We start from the raw sequence: 19,963 nt of genomic DNA on the forward strand, positions 1-19,963 counted from the left end.
AAAATGTCTCAAGCAGGAAGTTGATGCCTGCACTTGACCTAACTTCAAAATCCAATGCAGAAATTTTTTGCTTAGCTGCTGCAGAATCCCATTAGGTGTGTAAATTCTCTGGACCTCTTACTCTTTCATTCCGAAAAGTTCGGCTTTTTCATGTGCCTTCAACCGCAGCAGCTGACTTATCTCAGCCTATGTCCTGCTTAATCCTGATTAGGATGAGAAGAATTAGAAAATCCTCTGCCTGCATCTTCAAAGCAGGTCTGATAGAGAACCATGCCATGTGCATGGGTCCTCTTCCAGGTCAATAATGTCACTTGCATTATAGTCATGCTAATACTGCTGGTGCTTGTAGTGCTGCCACTAGTGTTTCATATGAGTTTCATGGTTAGAGCAGATTAAAATACTTATTTCCCATACCCTAGAGGAGTGCTTTGAAGCTACTGATCCCGTGATATTCAAGTGAAAGTCTGGATCAAGGCTGCGGTTAAACTTTGCCATCATGCCAGGTGCTATTAAGTGTGGGAATCCACATTTCTTATCATCATTCCAGTCTCCCGGCTAACAGTTGCTGCAATTCCCAGATAAGGTAACAGGACACATCTTACTGGTAATGGAGAACTAAGTAAGTGACCTGCTTCTAGTTATCAGACTAAACTAAAAATTAATGAATAGCCTAGATTAGATAAGGTATTCGGGGATAAGAAGAACAATATGACGCGTTTTGGGGCAACAATTTTCTGTTGAAGACATCCTGAAATAGAAAGTAGAATTGTCAGTGTAGTTGGGATGGTACTTCTCTGGGAAGAGAGCAGACCTATGTTATAGTGTCTGCCCATAAAACTGTTTCTTTATACTGAAAAAAAGAAATCAAAATGCAGTGCTCTAGCCTAATTACACAAAAATTACTGGTGCTATGACTGTTCCATACCTTGAGCAGCTTCCACAGCAGGGATGAAATGTCCCTCTCCAAAAACCTGGTTCCTTCTTAGAAAGAGTAGGTAAAGACCTGAGCCTCCTTGGCCAGAAAAGCAATTTGATACTATTTTTCCAGTAGCCTGGCTAAGTACACTAATTAGCAAATAATGTTAAAGAAAAAAAAAGAAAAAAAACATATAAAATAGTGAGTCAGGGAGGGAAGGCAAAGGGAAGAGGTATGTTTTTGAGATGAACTGCTGTTGGCTGCTTTATGTTTTGTGGAGACTATAAAGGTTTTTAGTAATTAATTTCAGATTTCTTAGGGTTCATACAAGAAAGAAGATATTTAGTTGTCTTAAGAGGCATCCTGGTGAAGATAACATAGTATTAAAACAGAAAATAAACAAACATAAAATAAAAACTGTAATTACCAAAAGCATTTAAAATAATGCATTCCCAGAGACTATTTCATTTTTAAAAGCAGAATGGAAAGTATAATGCAGATTTTTTTTTACGTTTATGTAACTTGCTACTCCATAAAGATAAACAGGGCATGGAAAGCTAATCAAGTTAATGGACTTATTCCCTGATAATTAATATCTCGGAGGTAATGATGGGAAGAGGAAATGACAGAATATAACAGACACCTATGGAAAGACTTTGGAATTAGAATTGGATGATGCCTTTACAGCATCAAAAAATCCTCAAAAAAAGCTTTTGGGTAAGATTTTTTTTTTCCTATTAATACATTATATGTGCAAGAATGCTTGCATAAATATATGTGTTTATGAAAAACCCCAACATACTAAACTGAAATTCAACATTAAATTTGCTGAATAGATAGAGGAAAGCTGCTTGCAGTTCAAAGTGAGAAAAAATAATTTTTATCCTAGAAAAAAAGTTGTATTCTCTTAATCTCAGTGCTACAGAATCCAGTTGTGCTACTCCTCTGTAAATGATAAATGGCTGGCTATTACACTCCAGTCTCTACATTTTTACTGGTAAGTTTTTCAGCTACTGTATTTTAAAAACTTACATATAATTAGATACTAATGTACAGCACTGGAGAGAAAAAAATGCTCCTGGTTATCTGGAGAACAAATTTATATGGTCTATTATCGGTTTGCTTAATAACAAAGGAGCACATTTGAATACCAAGTGTGTTTTTGTAAGGCTAATATTCTTGTCCAAAGCTTTATTTCCCCGTGGGGAAAACTGTGCTGCATTATTCTATGTTGTACATAGTTATTCATGAAGTACAAACATGAGTATTATACAGCGATAATCGGGAAAAGAGTTCATTTTTCTTTCACAGTGGAAGTATCATCTTCCAGGCTCATATTCTGTACCTTGAAGAGGACAAGTAGGCTGGATGGGAGTCTTAGTTCCTACAATTACAGCAGAGCATGCTACCTGTTAGTCCGGAAAGACCACAGAAAGAAGTCTTTTTCAGGTCCTGGAGTGAGGAAAGCTCACTCCACATGTCATCAGAAGCTACCAAATACTCTTAAGCCACCCACAATGCACTTAAAAGCTGTAATTCAAAAGACCAAAATCTCCTATACACAATGTCTATTGAAACAGGCCAAAAAATAGTTTTAAATTGGTGACTCAGTCAAGCTGAACTGTCTGTGTCTGACTGTTGGTCTCTAGATGGTCCATAGATGTCTTCACTTTTGCAACCTCTGATTTTGAGGTAACCATTGCAGGGTACTAAATAAAAGGCTCACTCTCTGTACTGTTTCCTTCCAAGAAATATTCCCCATGGCTGACCTTGTCTTCCTAGCCCATGCAGCAAATGATCAGAGAAAGTACCACCACTTCTTTTTTTGGTTTAACAGAGAAAAAAAGCTGCACCTTCCAGAATGTGTAGTTTTGAGGGGTTTAAAGTTCTTTCTCCAAAACTGAATTCATGCAGCAGGTAACATGATATCAGCGTTTCAATTACTGTGGAGAGAAAGCTGGAGATTAGTGATTTCCAAAGTGCCCATTATGTGATAAAAATTTTTACTGGCCATAAAGTTAGATTGACTACACAGTGAGAGTGGAATTTTAACAATAATAAACTGAGCACGTTGTCATGGGAAGAAAGTATTGTAAGTGGACAAGAACCAAAAGGGCTTGAACTGATGAACACGAGGGCTTTGCTTTTCCCAATTATTCATTTCTCTTTTGGCTAAATCCACATTCTCTTCTACTTGTCGGTAAAATTATGGAGCAGTAAAGACAGCTGAATGAAAAGGTTCCCTTTGCATTGTCTTTCTTCCATTCTCATCTTTAGTTTTAATTTTTTTAGAAATATTAGCTGTAATTTTTTTTTTTTTTGAAGTACCACCTTCCACCACTTCTGTCTAATCACTTGGTTTTATAATTTGTTTCCATGGTCTTTTCTCATTTACTGTGCATTAACTCAAGGCTGCTTTCCCTTATATTCCTCCTGTGGTTTTTTTTCCCCTTTCTATGACAGATCTTCATTTCATTCACATGAATTTAATCAAGACTGTATACCTGGTGAAAGCAAAATTCATCTCAAGAATGTTGGTTCTTAAAGAGGCTTTTAACATAGTGTGATGTACTGAAAAAGTTGCACAAAGAAACTGAAGCCATGCACCTTTAAAACCATTTTTTTACTGCAATTGCCCTCTCTCTGAAATACTGCTTCAAACCCTAGGAACTAAATTTCGAAAAATGAAAAATTCTTCAGGCAATCCTAAAATATGGCATTCTCTTTTTTCCTTTTATAGTTTAAGAGAAGCCCAGTATTAGTACAAATAACAAACAGATAAACCTATTTGCATTCTGCTTTTTTTTTGGTACTTTATGTTTTTACTGTTCTGACACTTCGCTGTCAGTTTTCCCTGTAGTTTTTCCTGCATCAAGAAGGAAGAAAAATCATGCAATATATCAGCAAAAAAAGATGGGAAATCTACATCACGACCACAGCAAGGATAAAGTAGATTATTAGAAACTTCTTTAAAAATATTGAACTTTCTACATTTTCTTGCTTACTGGGTGAAAGTTTTTATGACATAACACAAAGTGATGCAGCCATGTGCTGTCAGCTCAGCTTAGTTTCGAGCGGTGTTTATGTAGAAAGCAGTGGCAGCCAAGCTGTGAAACCCCCGTGCAGGGGAGCAGCTATCTGGAGAGTTGATCTGGGCCTGTATAAATGCTAAAAATATGAAGTATATTTGTCAAGAAAACTCACGTGCAACTAGATTTGGGAGGCTTATTTCAAAATAACTTTTTGGACCCTCTTCATCTATCTAAGCAGTTTGTGTACACTACTCATGTTGCAAGACAGCAGGAGTTTCCCATACCAGGTTATGCTGAACATTACACCCTCCTCCTCAGATGTTTTCTGTTCTGTTTGCTTCATTGCTAGGTCTTAACCATGGAAGATATATGAACGCACCTTATATTAATTTAACACTAATGTCAATAAAAAAGTAGGATGCGCATGCTGGTGAAGCATTGCTGTTGTTTCTGGAAGTCCTGAGCTACCCTCTGCAGTACGAGGCAGGGGACAAGCATAGGCTGCTGCTTATTTAACCGAGTGGCTACAGAAATTCTCTACTTGAAACCATAATCATGGTTTGGATGGGTTATTTTACATAACCCACAGTTATAAACAAACAATAAAAAGTATGTTTGAAATATGACCTTCTAGTTACTCCCTGTGAAGCAGGGTCACATCCCCCTAAAACGCTGAAGATTCAAAGTAAAAGAATTAAAGTAAAAAAATATGAGTGATGCTGAAGTTGCTGAATTTCCAATCGTGACACCATTTTCTTGTAATTAACCATAATAATTTTATTGGAAATTCTAATATTAACTAATATTTCTCTGTGATATTATGTACTTCGCAGAATTGTCTCTGTGGTTTTGAATCTGCAGGTAAATAAACATTCATCTCATTCTCCAGAAACTCAGCTATTATACAGTTCAAAATTTTACATCTATAAAATACAAACTGATCTTAGAAAACAAATAAAAATTCACTAGGGAAGGGAGAATTTGTTTCTTATTGAACTTTGCTACTGTGAACGTTGTTTTAAATACATGAATAAGCACACTGTTAGAAAAAACAGCTAAACAAAATATCTGAAGTTAGTAATTATCAGTTTTAGGCTTGACTAAATTACTACTCACTGAGGGTATAACAGTAATTATCATTATTGGGTCCAATCTTGAATGGCAATCAATGTTCTGATTGCTCATAGTACAGAGCCATTCACATGCTATTAGTGGGAAAAAATATCTCAGATTTAATCTCTCAGATGGAAGAGGAAATTGCTCACTAGAGGTTTTTGTGGTAAATTAAAAGCCACTCACTTTGGTATTCTTGTTTCTTTTGTGCTGTTATAGCTCACTGCATACAGGTGAGATTTATGGTGAAAAAATGAATAGTGTTCAAGCATAAAGAATGATAACCTTTGGAAATGATTCTTTTAGATTGAGAACAAAACAAAAGTAAAGCAAAGCAAAGGAGACTGTCATGTATTCCAAATGGGTGATATTTAGTATAGTAAATACAAAATAATCCTCTTAGAAAGTATTGTAACAAACATCTCCGTGCCAAGAGCATGTAACTTTTCAGGCAGAAGAATAGCAAATGCAAAAGATTATGAAGTCAGAAACTGTTTGTGGTTTTTTTTTGTTTTTTTTTTAATCTAATGAATCTGTAGAACTAACCGTAAGGGGAGATGTAACTTAATATCCTGAATACGGATCAGAAAAGGATAAAGTGTTATGCTAACCACAGTAGTATCTGTAGGTATGTAATAACCTTGTTCAAAGAATTAAGAGCTGTCAAATCTCATTCTTCAGAGGAAAAAAGTGATTGCGGTCTGAGATAAGGGGAGAAAGCACAGCAGTAAACATAATACTTTGGGTTTTGTCCTGTATACCTAGGAAGTATCTACAATAGTTGTAGATTCAGCTATAGTCCAGATTCCTGGATTAGGGAGAAATATCATTCTTTCATTATATGCCTGTACTCTGAAATAACTTCTGTAAAAGTTGTAACAAAGCTGAAATAATCTTCAAGGTCAAATATAGCTGAGCCAAAGTCTACTTTTTTTTTCTAGCAGAGAAATCCAGTTTGTATATGGCATTGTGTATGAAATTGGATGTTGAATTTTTCTTCCTGTTTTAAATTTTCTGACTGTATACAAATATTCTACTTAAAGTTAGTTCAAGTGTTTCTCAAATGCACAGGAAGTAGATTTTAAAGGTCTTTAAAGTAGTTTACTTCACTAGAAGTTTATAAAGTTTGTTCGTACAGAACATAACTATATATATCTCTGTTTCTCTGTAAAGAAGGTAAGTATTTTTATATTGTCCATTATCTGAAGCAACTTCTGTTGCTTCTTTACCTGAATACCTGCAAAACCAGAACCCTCAACATATGGTTGCTCAGGGGAGTTGTGGATGCCCCATCCCTAGAAGTGTTCAAGGCCAGGTTGGATGGGGCTTTGAGCAACCTCGTCTAGTGGGAGGTGCCCCCACCCATGGCACGGGAGTTGGAACTAGTTGTTCTTTAAGGTCCCTTCCTACCTAAACCATTCTATGATTCTATGAAGCTGATGTAACTAGAGGTAGTGGACTGGTGATAGTTGACATATTTGATACTATGATATTGTAGCATGAGAGCACCAAGTATAATGTTATATTGAACCCTATGCGTGGGGTCAGTGGGATATCAGGAGGCTACGGCTCTGCTGGAGGAGCAAAGCAGTTGCGTGACTGCGTGGGAAGGGAAATCTGATGGCACAGGAGCCTAGGGCAGGGCAGGGCTCCGCAGGATGATGGAGCTCTTGCCATGAAACTCGTGTTTCTGTAGTTCTAGCACCTAATAAATTTGGTAGCTGTTGTAATTGCTAATATCGGGAAACCTGATATTGTTAAGTTGGCCATCGGTAAACTGGACCAAGATATGGCCCTTTGCTACTCAGGCTGAATATCAGTGGGACAGGTATGAGTCTTTGCACCACCCTCACGTTTTGAGTTGCTTTAATTCATGTTGCTGTGTTGACATGATTTTATTTTTATTGCACTCATGTATTTGAGCAGGAGGCAATAATAAGCATTGCACAAAGACAATTTCTCTGAGCCTGCTAATGTTAGAGTCTGGTAAACTAGTGATGTTAATAAGACAATGCAGGTAAACCCACAGAGCTTCTTCAATGGTTTCTATTTTCAGCTAGGCACATCCTTCAAAGGACTTCTGCTCTTTATCTGATTTAAGTATATTAAAAGGACCCTGGCTCATTGTCCTATCACCAGGAAGCTGCATTTTATTATAATTGCTGATACACATACCTTTCCCTTTCAGGTAGCAATGTTTATGCTGCAGTTGGGCAGTGCCACTTTCTTGTTGACAGAACCAGTGATAAGCGCGATGACAACAGGAGCAGCTACACACGTTGTGACTTCACAAGTGAAGTATCTACTGGGAATGAAAATGCCGTATATATCAGGACCACTGGGATTTTTTCATGTGAGTTCAGTAAAAGAGATGGTTTATTCCATTAGTTAACATCTTCTTAAATAACTACACTATTTGGCTATACATAAGTGTAAGAAATTTGTTATGCGGGCATGTGAATGAATGGAAGATGTAACACCAAAGCATTCATCTTGCTCTATCTGTTTGTAAGAACAGGTTAGGAAAACCTGATGAAGAATTAGCAGGAATTGGTCTTATTTTGAAAGGATACAGTAATCAATTTTAAATACGTATATTACACCATCAGTAATTCCATTCATTAGCCTAAGCAATTACACACTTGTACAGGGAGGGTTAACTCTTTCTGGAGCAGCATGTGGGAAGGATATATCATCATATATTCAACATACCATTCTAAACATATTTTCTTCCTATTTTGCTGAATGAAACCTGATCATCATCGCAGTAAGAGAGACACAACGCATGATTTGTGAATCTCTTATGCAAAAATTACCCTAGATATGTTAATTATTGCTTTATGACACTATATTACCTTGCTGTAAACACAGCAACTATACAGCTTTAAGGTAATTTTTATAAAATGCATACAGTTTTTCATACAGTATCATGGTTACTCCCTTTGGAAAGCAGATAATGTTGGCTAAAACCTTAAAGGGTAAAGTTGTAAAACCTTATTGCATAAAAAAGTATGAGAATGCATTCTTCCAGGTAACTTATTCCAGCAATTTAGGTGCTGTGAGCACAATCTCTTGGCAGAATCATTAGTATTACAATAGTATCTGTTAAAATGATATATTGTTCATAATAAAACTTTATTTACTTGTTGAGATGATATTTACATTGCACTGATAGCAATTAATGAGTTGATTACCAGACGAAGTGAGGTTTCATCTAGTTAACCACTAAACTAGGACAACTTATTTAAAAGCACTGACTATATTTTCTTGCACTGCTCTACTCTTTATTTTTTCATATTATTTTGGGAACTTTGTTAATGTGGACTTTGTGGTAAGATGACGTTGCTTTTCAGAATTTTATTTCATAGTTTTTTATAAATTTGATAACATTTTGTATGGATAATCCATTGGTAAGTTTTTTACAGGACCAATTTATTAATGAGAATTAGGGGCATGTAATAAACACAAGGAATTTGTTTTGTAAGTACATAACTAAAAGTGTCATAGCCATTTTTATGAGTAGTCAGTTGGCCTGTGAGACTATTACAAGTGATTCATCATATATTAAAATATTTTTTAATTCTTTAAAAACCTTTTCATAAATACTACTTAATTTAAAATGTGACTCGCCTCTTTTTCATGGTGTTTCCATGGAGACTATACTTACATATAGGAATATTGTCATCTTGTAGAGATGACTGGTGTTAAGTACCACAGCCAAGACATAATCAAAACATACGTTATGAGCAATAATAAAGAACAGCAGTGATAGGAAGAAATATTTCCACATTGGTGTGCTGATGATATCATAAATGAGGTCATTCAAATGCTTTGAAATAAATCTATTCCCTTATCCCTTGTATTTTTTAATGTATCTGAAAACAGTTCTTTGCCTTTCACTCCACTTTTGAAATCAAACCTCTTTGAACATTTTCCAAAGAAAAATCTTCTTGATTTTTATAAGGTTCTGAATTGCTCTGTAGAAATGTGTGAAAACAAATGAACAAACAAGAAATCCTCTGTACAACTTGAAAGAATAGTAAAAGTCTCCATACTTTGAAGGGACAATTTTACCATACAAGTATTTTAAAAGGTTTCTGGTATCTGTTCAGACTTATGGATTAGTTTAAGAAGGTCCAGTATCTCTGTCAGAAGTACCAGATTTAAATTTTAACAATTTTTTTTTTCTATGGTGGTAGTTTTATGTGAAAATTATACTAATTAGATATATATTAGTGTGTGTAGGTAACTAGAGAGTGAAAGGTAAATTTGGCACATCCCTCTGGACATGTTCTTTCCTCCAAAATCTTGAAACTCAGAGACTGGTATTTTTACTTACTTTTTTTTTCTTTCTCGACTGCAAAACACCTCCCACTCACAAAGCTGATTGCTTTGCCTCGGGCAGCCTTTGGTTGGCAAAGCAAGAGTAAGAATGTTTAATAAAGTGTGATAGGAGAGTTGAAAGTAAAGCAAGCCAGTGAAATGGATTCTTTATAGCAAGTGAGATCATGATTAAATATGTAAAAATGAACTTTATATGGAGAACAAATCTACTACACTGGCATTGAGCCTATGGGACTTTTGTGTTTACACATAGTTCATGTAATTTATTAAATTTCATTTTCCCTGTGCATGGTTTGTAACACTGCAATTGAGCTGAACATTGTAGCATCAATTTGTATTTTACAAATGGGAAAGGCAAGGTAAGGGTGAAAAAGAGAAATGGTGAGGGAAAACTACATGTGAGATCTGATTTTACAACGGACAAAAAAAGCGTCATCAAGATTTAGGTAGTATCTGAAAACAGAAATATCTATATTTGCCCTTTATACATGTGTAGATATATTTATCCTTCCACAAGTTTCTGTGAAAATGCAGCACTGGAAAATGTACTCCTGCAATGTAACAAACCTACTTTGCAAAATGGGGTCTTTTCTGGTTGTTGCAGTAGTTTTCAAGTTTATTGCAAAATCCTTGTGGTTGTGCTGCAATTTGCTGAAAAAAACCTTCCTATTCCCACTATCAGTCCTGGTTTTTTTGTTCCCTATATAGTTCACAATATTTGCCTGTACATTTTTCCCGCAGTGTGTTGTATTTGTCTAGCAAACATCAGAACGAAACATTTTTGAATATGCAATGAGGTCATCTATTGTTAAACTGTATAAAGTGTTTTAACTAATATGTTCCTTTAATTCTATTGTTTGCTTGAACCTCTATACTAATTTTAAAACTAATCTTTTGGGGTTTCATGTATACATTTAAAAAAAACCCCAAAAACCACAACAATGCAGAGGATTTCATTATTACATCAGAATACACATTCTTTGTACAATATAAACCATTACAATGTTCCTTATTACCCTCTGAAAGTATGTGAAAGTATAGTGGAACTCAGTCATTAATTTCCCGTGAGGCTAGGGACATTCAGTATCTGTACATATATGTGTGCAAAGGTAGAATATTGCTTTTTTCATTTATGTGCAAAATTACATCGATTGCCAAAATGTTCACTGGTTCCTCATAATATTGCCAGATCATTTCCATTAAAAATCTTTACACAAAGCTAGCAGTAAAAATAAAAAAGCAAGAGGCAAACAGCTCAATTAATATATTATTGCTGGTTTTTTAAACTTTGTTAATTATATAATGACACACACAATTGTTTTGTACATTGCAATATCAAACTAAATTCTGCTACAGAATTTCTAGATTATTTCAATAAGTGCATCATCAACATATGTAAAATATTGACTTCATAATGATGTTTGTGATGAAAATATTTATAAATACTTCTTTTGAATCAGATGTCAGTGCTACCATAAGCTTGAGCTTTAGGTGCTTACATTTAGGATTTACACATTCACCTCGGGTGACTACAGTAACTGACTGGACAGCACAATGTGTGAACTGTATAGTATAGAGCGATAGCTATAGTACATGTTAACCACACTCATGTTAAGAGCCGCATGCTCTTTTTTTCTGAAGAGCCTGTGAGCGGTTTGTGAAATGGTCTCCCGGCTTTGCCGGTTGTATCACGAAATGGGTGTTTTCAGGTTTTCAGAGAATGGTGACCAAGGAACAGACTAGTCAGTGGAAGCTCTTTACTCTGATGTAGTGATTGATTTAATATTTATGTACTACTGCCGGAATTACTTCAGTGTACTACAGAAGCTTTGGTGATAGGGATGTTGGTGTTGCTGAACTTGTACAAGCTATAACGCATTGGCAATCCCATTCTTTTTCATTTATTGGCTGATGTAGACTACATGCTGAAGGGTATGATTTGAAGAGAAACAGTAAAGAATACACTGGGTAACTCGTATGAAGTGTTTGTTGCAAAGTCTGAAAAAGCTATGACAAAGGTCTACAAGATTTGGCTATATATTTTAAAAATTAAATGGAAGCTTTGTTTTTATATTTATAAAGAAACTTATAAATATATAATTTTATATATTTATAAAGAATTTATAAAGAAAGACAGAAATTCTAAAAGCTTATGCATATTTCTTTGTAATCTTTCATTAAAATTATATTTATTCCCACAACCTTTTGTCTCACCTTGTCTAGGAAAATTAAATTCAACACCATAAACACGGATAGCAAATGTTAACACTTCAAGAGACCATTCGTTTCAAACTAAGCCCATATCTCTTTGATCCCCTTCGACAATTAGGAATCAATCCATTTCTTCCCTTCCCTTATCACTTCACCTTAGATCTAGCTCAGCCATTGGTGAGTCTGTGGGCACAGTTTACAATACAGTTTTCCAGATTGTCTCCTTTTGGCCTAATTAATCGCAGCTTCTGCTTGGGCACTGCGCCGAGTCCCCTGCTCTCTTGAAAATGCATTCTTGGAAAATTACGGTTACAGAAACTTGTCCCAAGCCACTCAAAACACAATCCACATTGTCCGATTACAGTGGGGCAACATGTGGTTAAAAACTGCGGCTTTGTTACCATTCTTCAGATTTATGACATGTATAGTTCATATTATTTAACGAGTATCAACTTGTTTAAAATGTTTTCCTGGGTTCTGAGAAAAGTTTGTGCTGGGTTATACTGTACATCCTTAACCAAAAGTCCAAGGGCTAAATTTCAAAGGACTGGACTAAATTTTCCTCTTTACGAGGAATTTATGAGAAATTTTGTCTCTTTTTTTTCTGCAACCATTTTTAGATATATTTTTTTTTAATTATTTTTTTCCCTTACAGATTATGAAAATATTCTTAGGAAGAGTGAAAGGAAAAATCAGGAAGTCACTAGTAATTTACTCATTCTTCAAAATGAGCATCTTCAAGGAGTGACAGAATCAGAATAGTGGAAAAAAACTGTATCATCATATTGACCACCTTTCTGCTGGAAGAGGGTTCTTTCCTAAGATAATTTTTTTAGTACTTTTTCCTCTCCAATACAAATATATGTACTTAAGCTCCAAAATGTCAAACCTTATTATAATTATACATGTATTTGAGAATAGGTTCTCTGGGGCAGATAATTATAAATCTTTGATAAAACTACTACTAAAATTTTGATAAAACTACAAGTGTCACTTTTAATTTATTTTAGTGGTCATCTTAGTTGTTGCCAGAGAAAAAACTTTTTTTTTTTTTTTTTTAAATATTATTTCAAGCCTCAGTTACTTGATTTTATTATCCTTAATATTGTGGTTTAAAAAAAAAGTTACTTGCGATACAGTCTAAATCTACTTCTTAGATTTTAACCTCTGTTTTCTATATGGTTGACATTTCAGGCTACACAATAATTCCCAGAATACAAATGCAGAGTTCAAGGGACTGAGCCTACCTTGTTTTTCATGTGTATTATATCCATTTTCACGCCTCTTTTTTCCTCCAGGCAATGGACTGTTGCTTTTATGCATGAGGCCTGAAAATAACTTGTGATAGGGATCTGATTATTTCTTTGTTTACTGGGACAGAAGTTCCCTCTAACTTTCTTCAGCCCTTCTAACCATTCCAGTAAACTTGTGAATTTTTCATTACTTTCTGTTATTCTGTTATGATACTGATTTAGGCCTTATTTTCTGGACCCTGAAATTCAGAGTAGAACTGAAATTATAGTTTACTGATAACTGTGTCTTCTGTGCTGGTGTGAAAACAACTGCATTATTCTGAATCTGTAACTTACAGATTCGTATTCTTCATCAGAGACCCCTGTTACTCATCACCATTGGTCATTCTATTCACGGAATTACAGAATTGTCAGAGTTGGAAGGGACCTCTAGAGATCATCTAGTCCAACTCCCCTGCTGAAGCAGGATTGCCCAGAGCACATCACTCAGGACTGCATCCAGGCGGGTCTTGAAGATCTCCAGAGAAGGGGGCTCCACAACCTCCCTGGGCAGCCTGTTCCAGGGCTCTGGCACCCTCACCGGAAAGAAGTTCTTCCTCATATTTGAATGGAACTTCCTATGTTCCAGCTTGTGCCCGTTGCCCCTCGTCCTGTTACTGGGAACCACTGAAAAGAGTCCGGCTCCATCCTCCTTCAACCCAATCTTTAGATACTTATAAGCACTAATAAGGTCTCCCCTCAGCCTTCTCTTCTCCAGGCTAAAGAGTCCCAGCTCTCTCAGCCTTTCCTTATAAGGGAGATGCTCCAATCCCTTAATCACCTTTGTTGCCCTGCATTGGACACTCTCCAGTAGTTCCCTGTCTCTCTTGAACTGGGGAGCCCAGAACTGGATGCAGTATTGCAGTTGTGGTCTCACCAGGGCAGAGTAGGGGGGGGAGGGGAAATATTCCATATTTCTATTCCACATGTTCCTTATATTCAGCACTATATTTCCTTTCTTCATCATAGACCCGACTATATTGTTCTAACCATCTTTTACAGCATGTTGCACCACACCTTAACCTTTGAAAAGCTGAGGGCCTCCCGTCCGCAGCTCCATAACTCTGCTCCAGTCTCCACTTTCTCTTTTAGCACAGCAGTCTGCCCCTCACTTGCAGCGATGTAGCCGTTCCCCAACATCCCAGAGCCCACTGCAGCAGGACTTTGGACTCCGTGGTCCTACGTGCCCCACACCTCACAATTCCCACACCTTGCCATGGAGAGTTTCCCCTGGAAAGCACTTGCCACTGATGTGTGAATCATCCCTTCCTCCCCTACTCTCTTTTTATTTCTTGCTTTTCAGCTTTTAACTTGTAAATTTATGCTAGGGAAAGAAACAGGGCTTAGTAGATAATAGTAATTATTTAACTAACCAATAACATACGTATGCAAAGCTTGACAGCTTTGTGCAACATCTGGACCTGACCCAAGTGTGCTCCATGGAGCATTGCTTGTGTAACGGGCAAGAGCAACCAACTGGGAGAGTGAGCGTGCCCTCGAGAGGATGCCCTGAAGAAGATGACCTTCTGGGAAGATTCCTGTTGCTTGTCTTTCCATCCAGCCACTACTGCATTTTTCTTTCTCTTTTCATTCTTCTCTCTCCTTCTCTTTCCCTCTCCTTTCTATCTTTGAAAATTTTTACTCTGAAGTAACTTTTACTATTAGAATTAATGGATGTTATGAGCTATGGAGGCTGAAAATAAATCTTTGTGTGTGTAGGCTTCTCTCAACATTTTCGGGTAACACTCATTTATCTTACTGAATTTAACGAGACTGAATAAGAAGTTACATATCACATTTACTGGAATTTTCTTGCTTGTTTCTACCAATAGAAATTTGTAAATTCATATATACAGATATTTGCTGCATTTTTTCAGTTTTCAAAAGTCCATAGTATTTTAGCAATAATAAATTGGGGATTTTTTCCTTGCAAAATCTAAAATGTAGGCCAGTTTGTCAGATGACTCAGCTCCTGCAGCGTTGATTCAGCTCTCTCAGATTATTTGAGATGTCTGAAGTTGTGTAAAATATGCCATAGCATGTGACCCAAAATGATACATTTTTTGACCTGTAATTGTTATTTGCCATTCACTGTAGATTTATGCCTACATATTTGAGAATATCAGATCAGTTCAGCTGGAGGCTTTGCTTCTCTCCTTGCTGAGCATTGTGGTGCTGGTTCTTGTTAAAGAACTGAATGAGAAATTTCAGAGAAACATTAAAGTTGTTCTTCCCATCGATCTAGTTTTGGTAAGTACAAAATCAAACATCAGGCTTTTTGCTTTACAAAGCTTCATTGAACCACTAATCTGCTGAATTTTATTGTGTTGTCTATGGTTACCCGCAGCCACACCTGCCACTTATTAAATGGATAGCTAATTTTCATGGCTGGATGTTAAATGTAAGAACAGGAAACAGTTTGGCTAAATAATTAAGAAAGAAGTGACATACGTTCCCAATTTGTATAACATTTTTCATGTGTTTACTGCTTTTTACATAATCACAAGAACATGAAGGCTAGAATGCTAAATTGTTAGAAGTTTGAAATAGAGAATGAGAAGTAACAGGCACACTGTAACCTTGGGCAAGTCTTGTGCTGGGTAGTTGTGGCTTGGATGTTGCTTGCTATTTATCTGCAACTAAGTTAAATACCTAAACTATTGCTTTCTGTAATTTTACTTAACAGTTTTCCTTTCACAGCTTATGCTAAATTGAAATTAGCTATTGCATTGTAAATCCCTACTTTAGGGATTAAACTATAGTCAAATAGCCAGCACCAGGACAGAAGATTTCTGTTTTTCTTTAGACCTCTAAAAGAACATTTAAAAAAATGAAGTGCAGGTGCTTTTCAGAGTGGATCATCACAATTACTCTGCTTTTGCTGGAAAAAGTTATTTACAAAAGAATATTTTTTCTTGGGTAAAATGCTGGAGAAAAAGGTGGTGTGAAGATCTGTTTCTGTGTTGCCTTTTAAACAGTACTAGATAAAACGTACTAGTAAACTGAGGATCACGGACTGGAACCTGTGCCTGTTCTATTGGGATTTGTGTGTCCACCTGATAAAAAGTACAGGAATTGAGTGTAAAAGTCATCAGGGCCAAATTTTCCACTCCCTCAGAAATGTTTATACCTGCAGGAAAATAAATATAAGAGGCAACCACACCTTCTGCTGTGTTTTGTGCCAAAGTTGACACTGCCAGTCTGGATTAGATGTGCTCAGAGAACATCGACTGAATGAGACCACTCAGGAATACCTAAATTATGAATTATTTTAAGGTACTCATGTGAATGGCAGTGGTCTGGGGCACGTGCTGAGTAGAGGCAGTTTGTACACTGATTGGCAAGATGTCTGAGGCTTTACAGAGACTTGTTCAGATCCCTTTCATTACATCATCATTCTTCTTCAGGCATCTTCTCTAAATTCATTATTGTATCCATATCTTAGGGTTTTTTTACTCTATTCCACATTTTTAAAAATATTCATAATAATTTTTCCCTGTCTTACTGGATTGATCTAGGAATAAATGCATGAACACTGTCATGTTCTTAGGTATAGCAATAATGGGGACCATGTGAGAAGCTAAAAACAATAGAAATATAACATCTTTTTCTGTGTTGAATTAATAGATAATTGCTACATCCGTTGCCTGCTACTATGCTGATATGGAATACGTCTATGGGCTAGAAGTTGTGGGACATATTCCTGAAGGGTAATATGTTTTTTATTAGCTTGTGGCTTTTAAATATGTTTACTTTTGAGAACAGTCTCTGAAGAGGTCAAAGTAGTTGTCTGAAATAAGAAATGGCAAAAATCTATTATGTCCATTTCCAGCCTCCTCAAATACTCTTTCACAATTCAATCCCAAGTTAGCAAGGTATATCTGCTTAGATATCATCATAAAAAAAGCAGACTTTCTCGTACATTTTCATAGCCTTTTCATTACTTAATGGAATAAAAAGTAAGTACTAACTACCTGGTGATGGCTGATGGATGTATGACAGGAGGACAGAACACTCTCTATAAGATTATTGCAACCTGCTTTTGAGGGTTGCCTTGGGTTATTGTAGCAGAAAGGATTTATAATGAGGTAAGGCTTGTAGATTACTACACTTAATTCTTCTCTGCTCACTTATGTAGTAATTTTAGAAAATGGGTTTTCTGAGGAAATGTAAAGGAATTAGATATGCCTAATCTAGAAAAGAGTATTCTGACTACAGATAATGATACATTATTCTCCATGACCTTGAAGAGAAGGAAAAAAAATATTCAGTATAATCTAGAAAGAGAAATTAGATGAGATGTTGGAGAGAATGTTTGGACTCTAAGGGTTGGTAAGGAATAGCACAGCTGTTGTGTTCCCCTTTTGGAAATTGCAGGGTTTCCCTAAATTTTACAAAGTACACGTCCAAGAAGCATGAGTGCAGCATGTGTGGCAGCTTGCACTGATAGAAATAAAATAAGGGAAGTCACTGAGAAAGAAAAAAGTATTTGGGGCATGCTATTACATCTTATGTATCTGAGATTAAACAGGGCTAAGTGTACCCTTTCTGTATGTGTTATGAACAGCTAAACTGTACTTGTGCAGCTTTAATCAGGAGCTCATTTTCCATCTAACCTCACAGGAGGAGACTCTGTAGTGTTGAGAAACACAAGCAGAAGCCTGGATCATTCCTGTGTATTTTTAGGCACTTACCTGAAATATTTAAGTGAAACGTCAGTGGGGAGTGCTGGAAACCCTCAGAGTCCAGTTTGGCTCTCAGGCAGTGAGATCTGTGCTCTGGAGAGGCTAAAGTCTTTTCGTGGAGTACAGAAACAATCTGGGGTGATTTGGTTCTTAACTGAGGTGTTTTATTGCAGTTCCTATTAGGTGGTCTCCATTAGATGGAATAAATGTCCATACTGTCCATAACCTACAGGAATACTAAATTGTTTAGAAGGTTTAAACTTCACAGGAAAGCCAAATATAAAAAAGAAAAAAAATATACACCAGAGTTTGGTTTTCTTATTGTGCATTAGAAAATTAGGAAATGGATGTTGGTTTTATCTGTCAGTGGGGGAGCTAATTTGTAAAGATCCCTTTATAATTTTTCAAATTGAAGTTTACAAATAGAATACGCCATCTGACGCTGTTCCATCTTCCTGAACAAATTCTCTCCCGCAGTTCCCCACAGACCTTAGTTATCTAAAATATTGAAAAACATCACTTTAAAGGTATTAAAAAAATAAGCTGTGCATGCAAAGATTGTTTCTCTTATATTTTCATTAATTGCAGGTGCATCAAAGTTATGTTCCAGGCTTTGCAAAAAGGACTGTCTTTATTTTTTATAGGTTACCATCACCGAAAACACCACCCATGAACATCCTGCCTGAAGTAGTCACTGAAGCTTTTGGAGTAGCATTGGTTGGTTATGTAGCATCACTAGCTCTTGCCAAAGCCTCTGCTAAAAAGTTTAAATATACTGTGGATGATAACCAGGTAAGGCTCTTTCTTCTTATTGTCAATAAGCCTTGAAATTCGTTCATCGTTCTGGAAATGTATTACAGATGAATGGCCAGGGAAAGGCTGAGTTCCATATGACATCTTGAGGCCTTCCAATAATCACAGTAAATTGCAAATCTAGTCCAAATCAGCTCTGCAGAACACCCTAGTTGCTTGAGCTGCTCTTTTTGGGGAAACGTGTTCTCCAGAATAATCTCATAGTACTGTATTTGGTGCAGTCAGCAGCCAGTTTGGGTGTTAAGGCATTTTTCCAGTGTTTTAAGACAGACAACTTCTCCTCTGGCAGCTGAGCTCCTAAAGCCCAGCTAAGACGCTAAATCAGCCACTGATTAAAGAAACAAAGCAGTTTTTAAAATAAACTAGGTACTTATAGCCCCAGGACATATCTGATATAAAATGAAGCTTATGCAAAGTAGAAGTCTCATATGAAATAAAGGCTTATTTGTATAAAAGAAGCAGGATGGGTTCAGACAGTGCTGCCAAATTTGCAGCCATAGGACCTTTCTGTGCAGAGTTCCACTTTACAGTGGGCAAGCTTAAATAAGAGTGGGATGTTTTCTGTCTCAACTACCCCACTGCTGGTCATGGCAGGTGGGTAATTCTAAGCCAACTGGAAATCCGTGGAGGCAATTATTCAAACACCGTGGCAAGAAACGCTCCATTTTAGATAACTGGTAATGGTGTGGTGTGGTGAAAATGTTGCCTCAGCCTTTCTCTTAACTGGTTGGTGACAAACAACATAAGGTTGAATGAAGAACAGTTGGTTTTGCAGCTGGAGGTCTGTTTGAACACCCTGTGTAGACAGGTCAGTCTTGTTACATCACTGCATGTCTTCTACCACTCTGTGGCATTGGAAAATGTGGTGGAAACATTCTTGTCTACTCAGGGATCTAAAATTTTTTCAGAATAAATTATTTGCCATGAATTTCTGTTGATACTTCAGAGCCATGTTTTGTAGGGAGCAGAAGGAAAACGTTTTGACCTTAATGCAAGTCAGGCTTCGGGGCAATATGCTGTCTTGTCTCAAGAGCACTACATGGAGCACAGCAACCTGTATGTCTTTCTGCACCTTTGGAAAACTTGTAGCTTACACAGCTTAATTACTGAGTCAGTGGAAACTATGTGTATGTGTGCCTCAAATAATGGAGAAAAAGAGCAAAACCTCCATGAGAACAGAGGCGACAGTGGCAGTGGGTTGGTGTGGTTGTGCTGCATTCAGGGGCCACGCAAAGGGCTCTGTGGGTGTGCAAGGCTGTCTGGGGAGTTTCAAGGTGGTGTTGTCCTGTGCTGTGAAGACGAACTTACGATCAGGTGTTGCCCTGGCTGGATGCAGTACCATTTGTGTCCTAAGCACTTCTAGCAGTCTTGAGGTCTTTTCTTACCCGTTGCCCTCAGGAGATGAATGAGCTCCTTATAGTCTGGGGAAGAAGACCGATTCTGGGTAACCAAGTTGGAGTGCTTTCTTAGAAAACACCGTTCAGCTCAGGCTGCAGATACAAGGTGGCTTCTCCGCTTTTTCTTCTATAAATCTTTGTTCAGACATGTCTGCATTTT

At 36.8% G+C, this 19,963-nt stretch overlaps 1 protein-coding gene across 1 annotated transcript in view; it reads left to right on the forward strand.

The window, feature by feature from the left end:
• SLC26A7 (solute carrier family 26 member 7) overlaps window positions 1-19,963 on the forward strand; it is a 69,636-nt gene that overhangs the window by 20,698 nt on the left and 28,975 nt on the right. The window contains exons 4-7 of the mRNA XM_074145261.1: window positions 7,250-7,414; window positions 15,006-15,158; window positions 16,536-16,618; window positions 18,238-18,385. Coding sequence (XP_074001362.1) covers window positions 7,250-7,414; window positions 15,006-15,158; window positions 16,536-16,618; window positions 18,238-18,385 — 549 coding nt within the window. The remainder of the gene's footprint in view (window positions 1-7,249; window positions 7,415-15,005; window positions 15,159-16,535; window positions 16,619-18,237; window positions 18,386-19,963) is intronic.

This window comes from Numenius arquata, chromosome 3 (genome assembly GCF_964106895.1).
Source record: "Numenius arquata chromosome 3, bNumArq3.hap1.1, whole genome shotgun sequence".
In the NCBI taxonomy this organism is placed as follows: Eukaryota; Metazoa; Chordata; class Aves; order Charadriiformes; family Scolopacidae; genus Numenius; species Numenius arquata.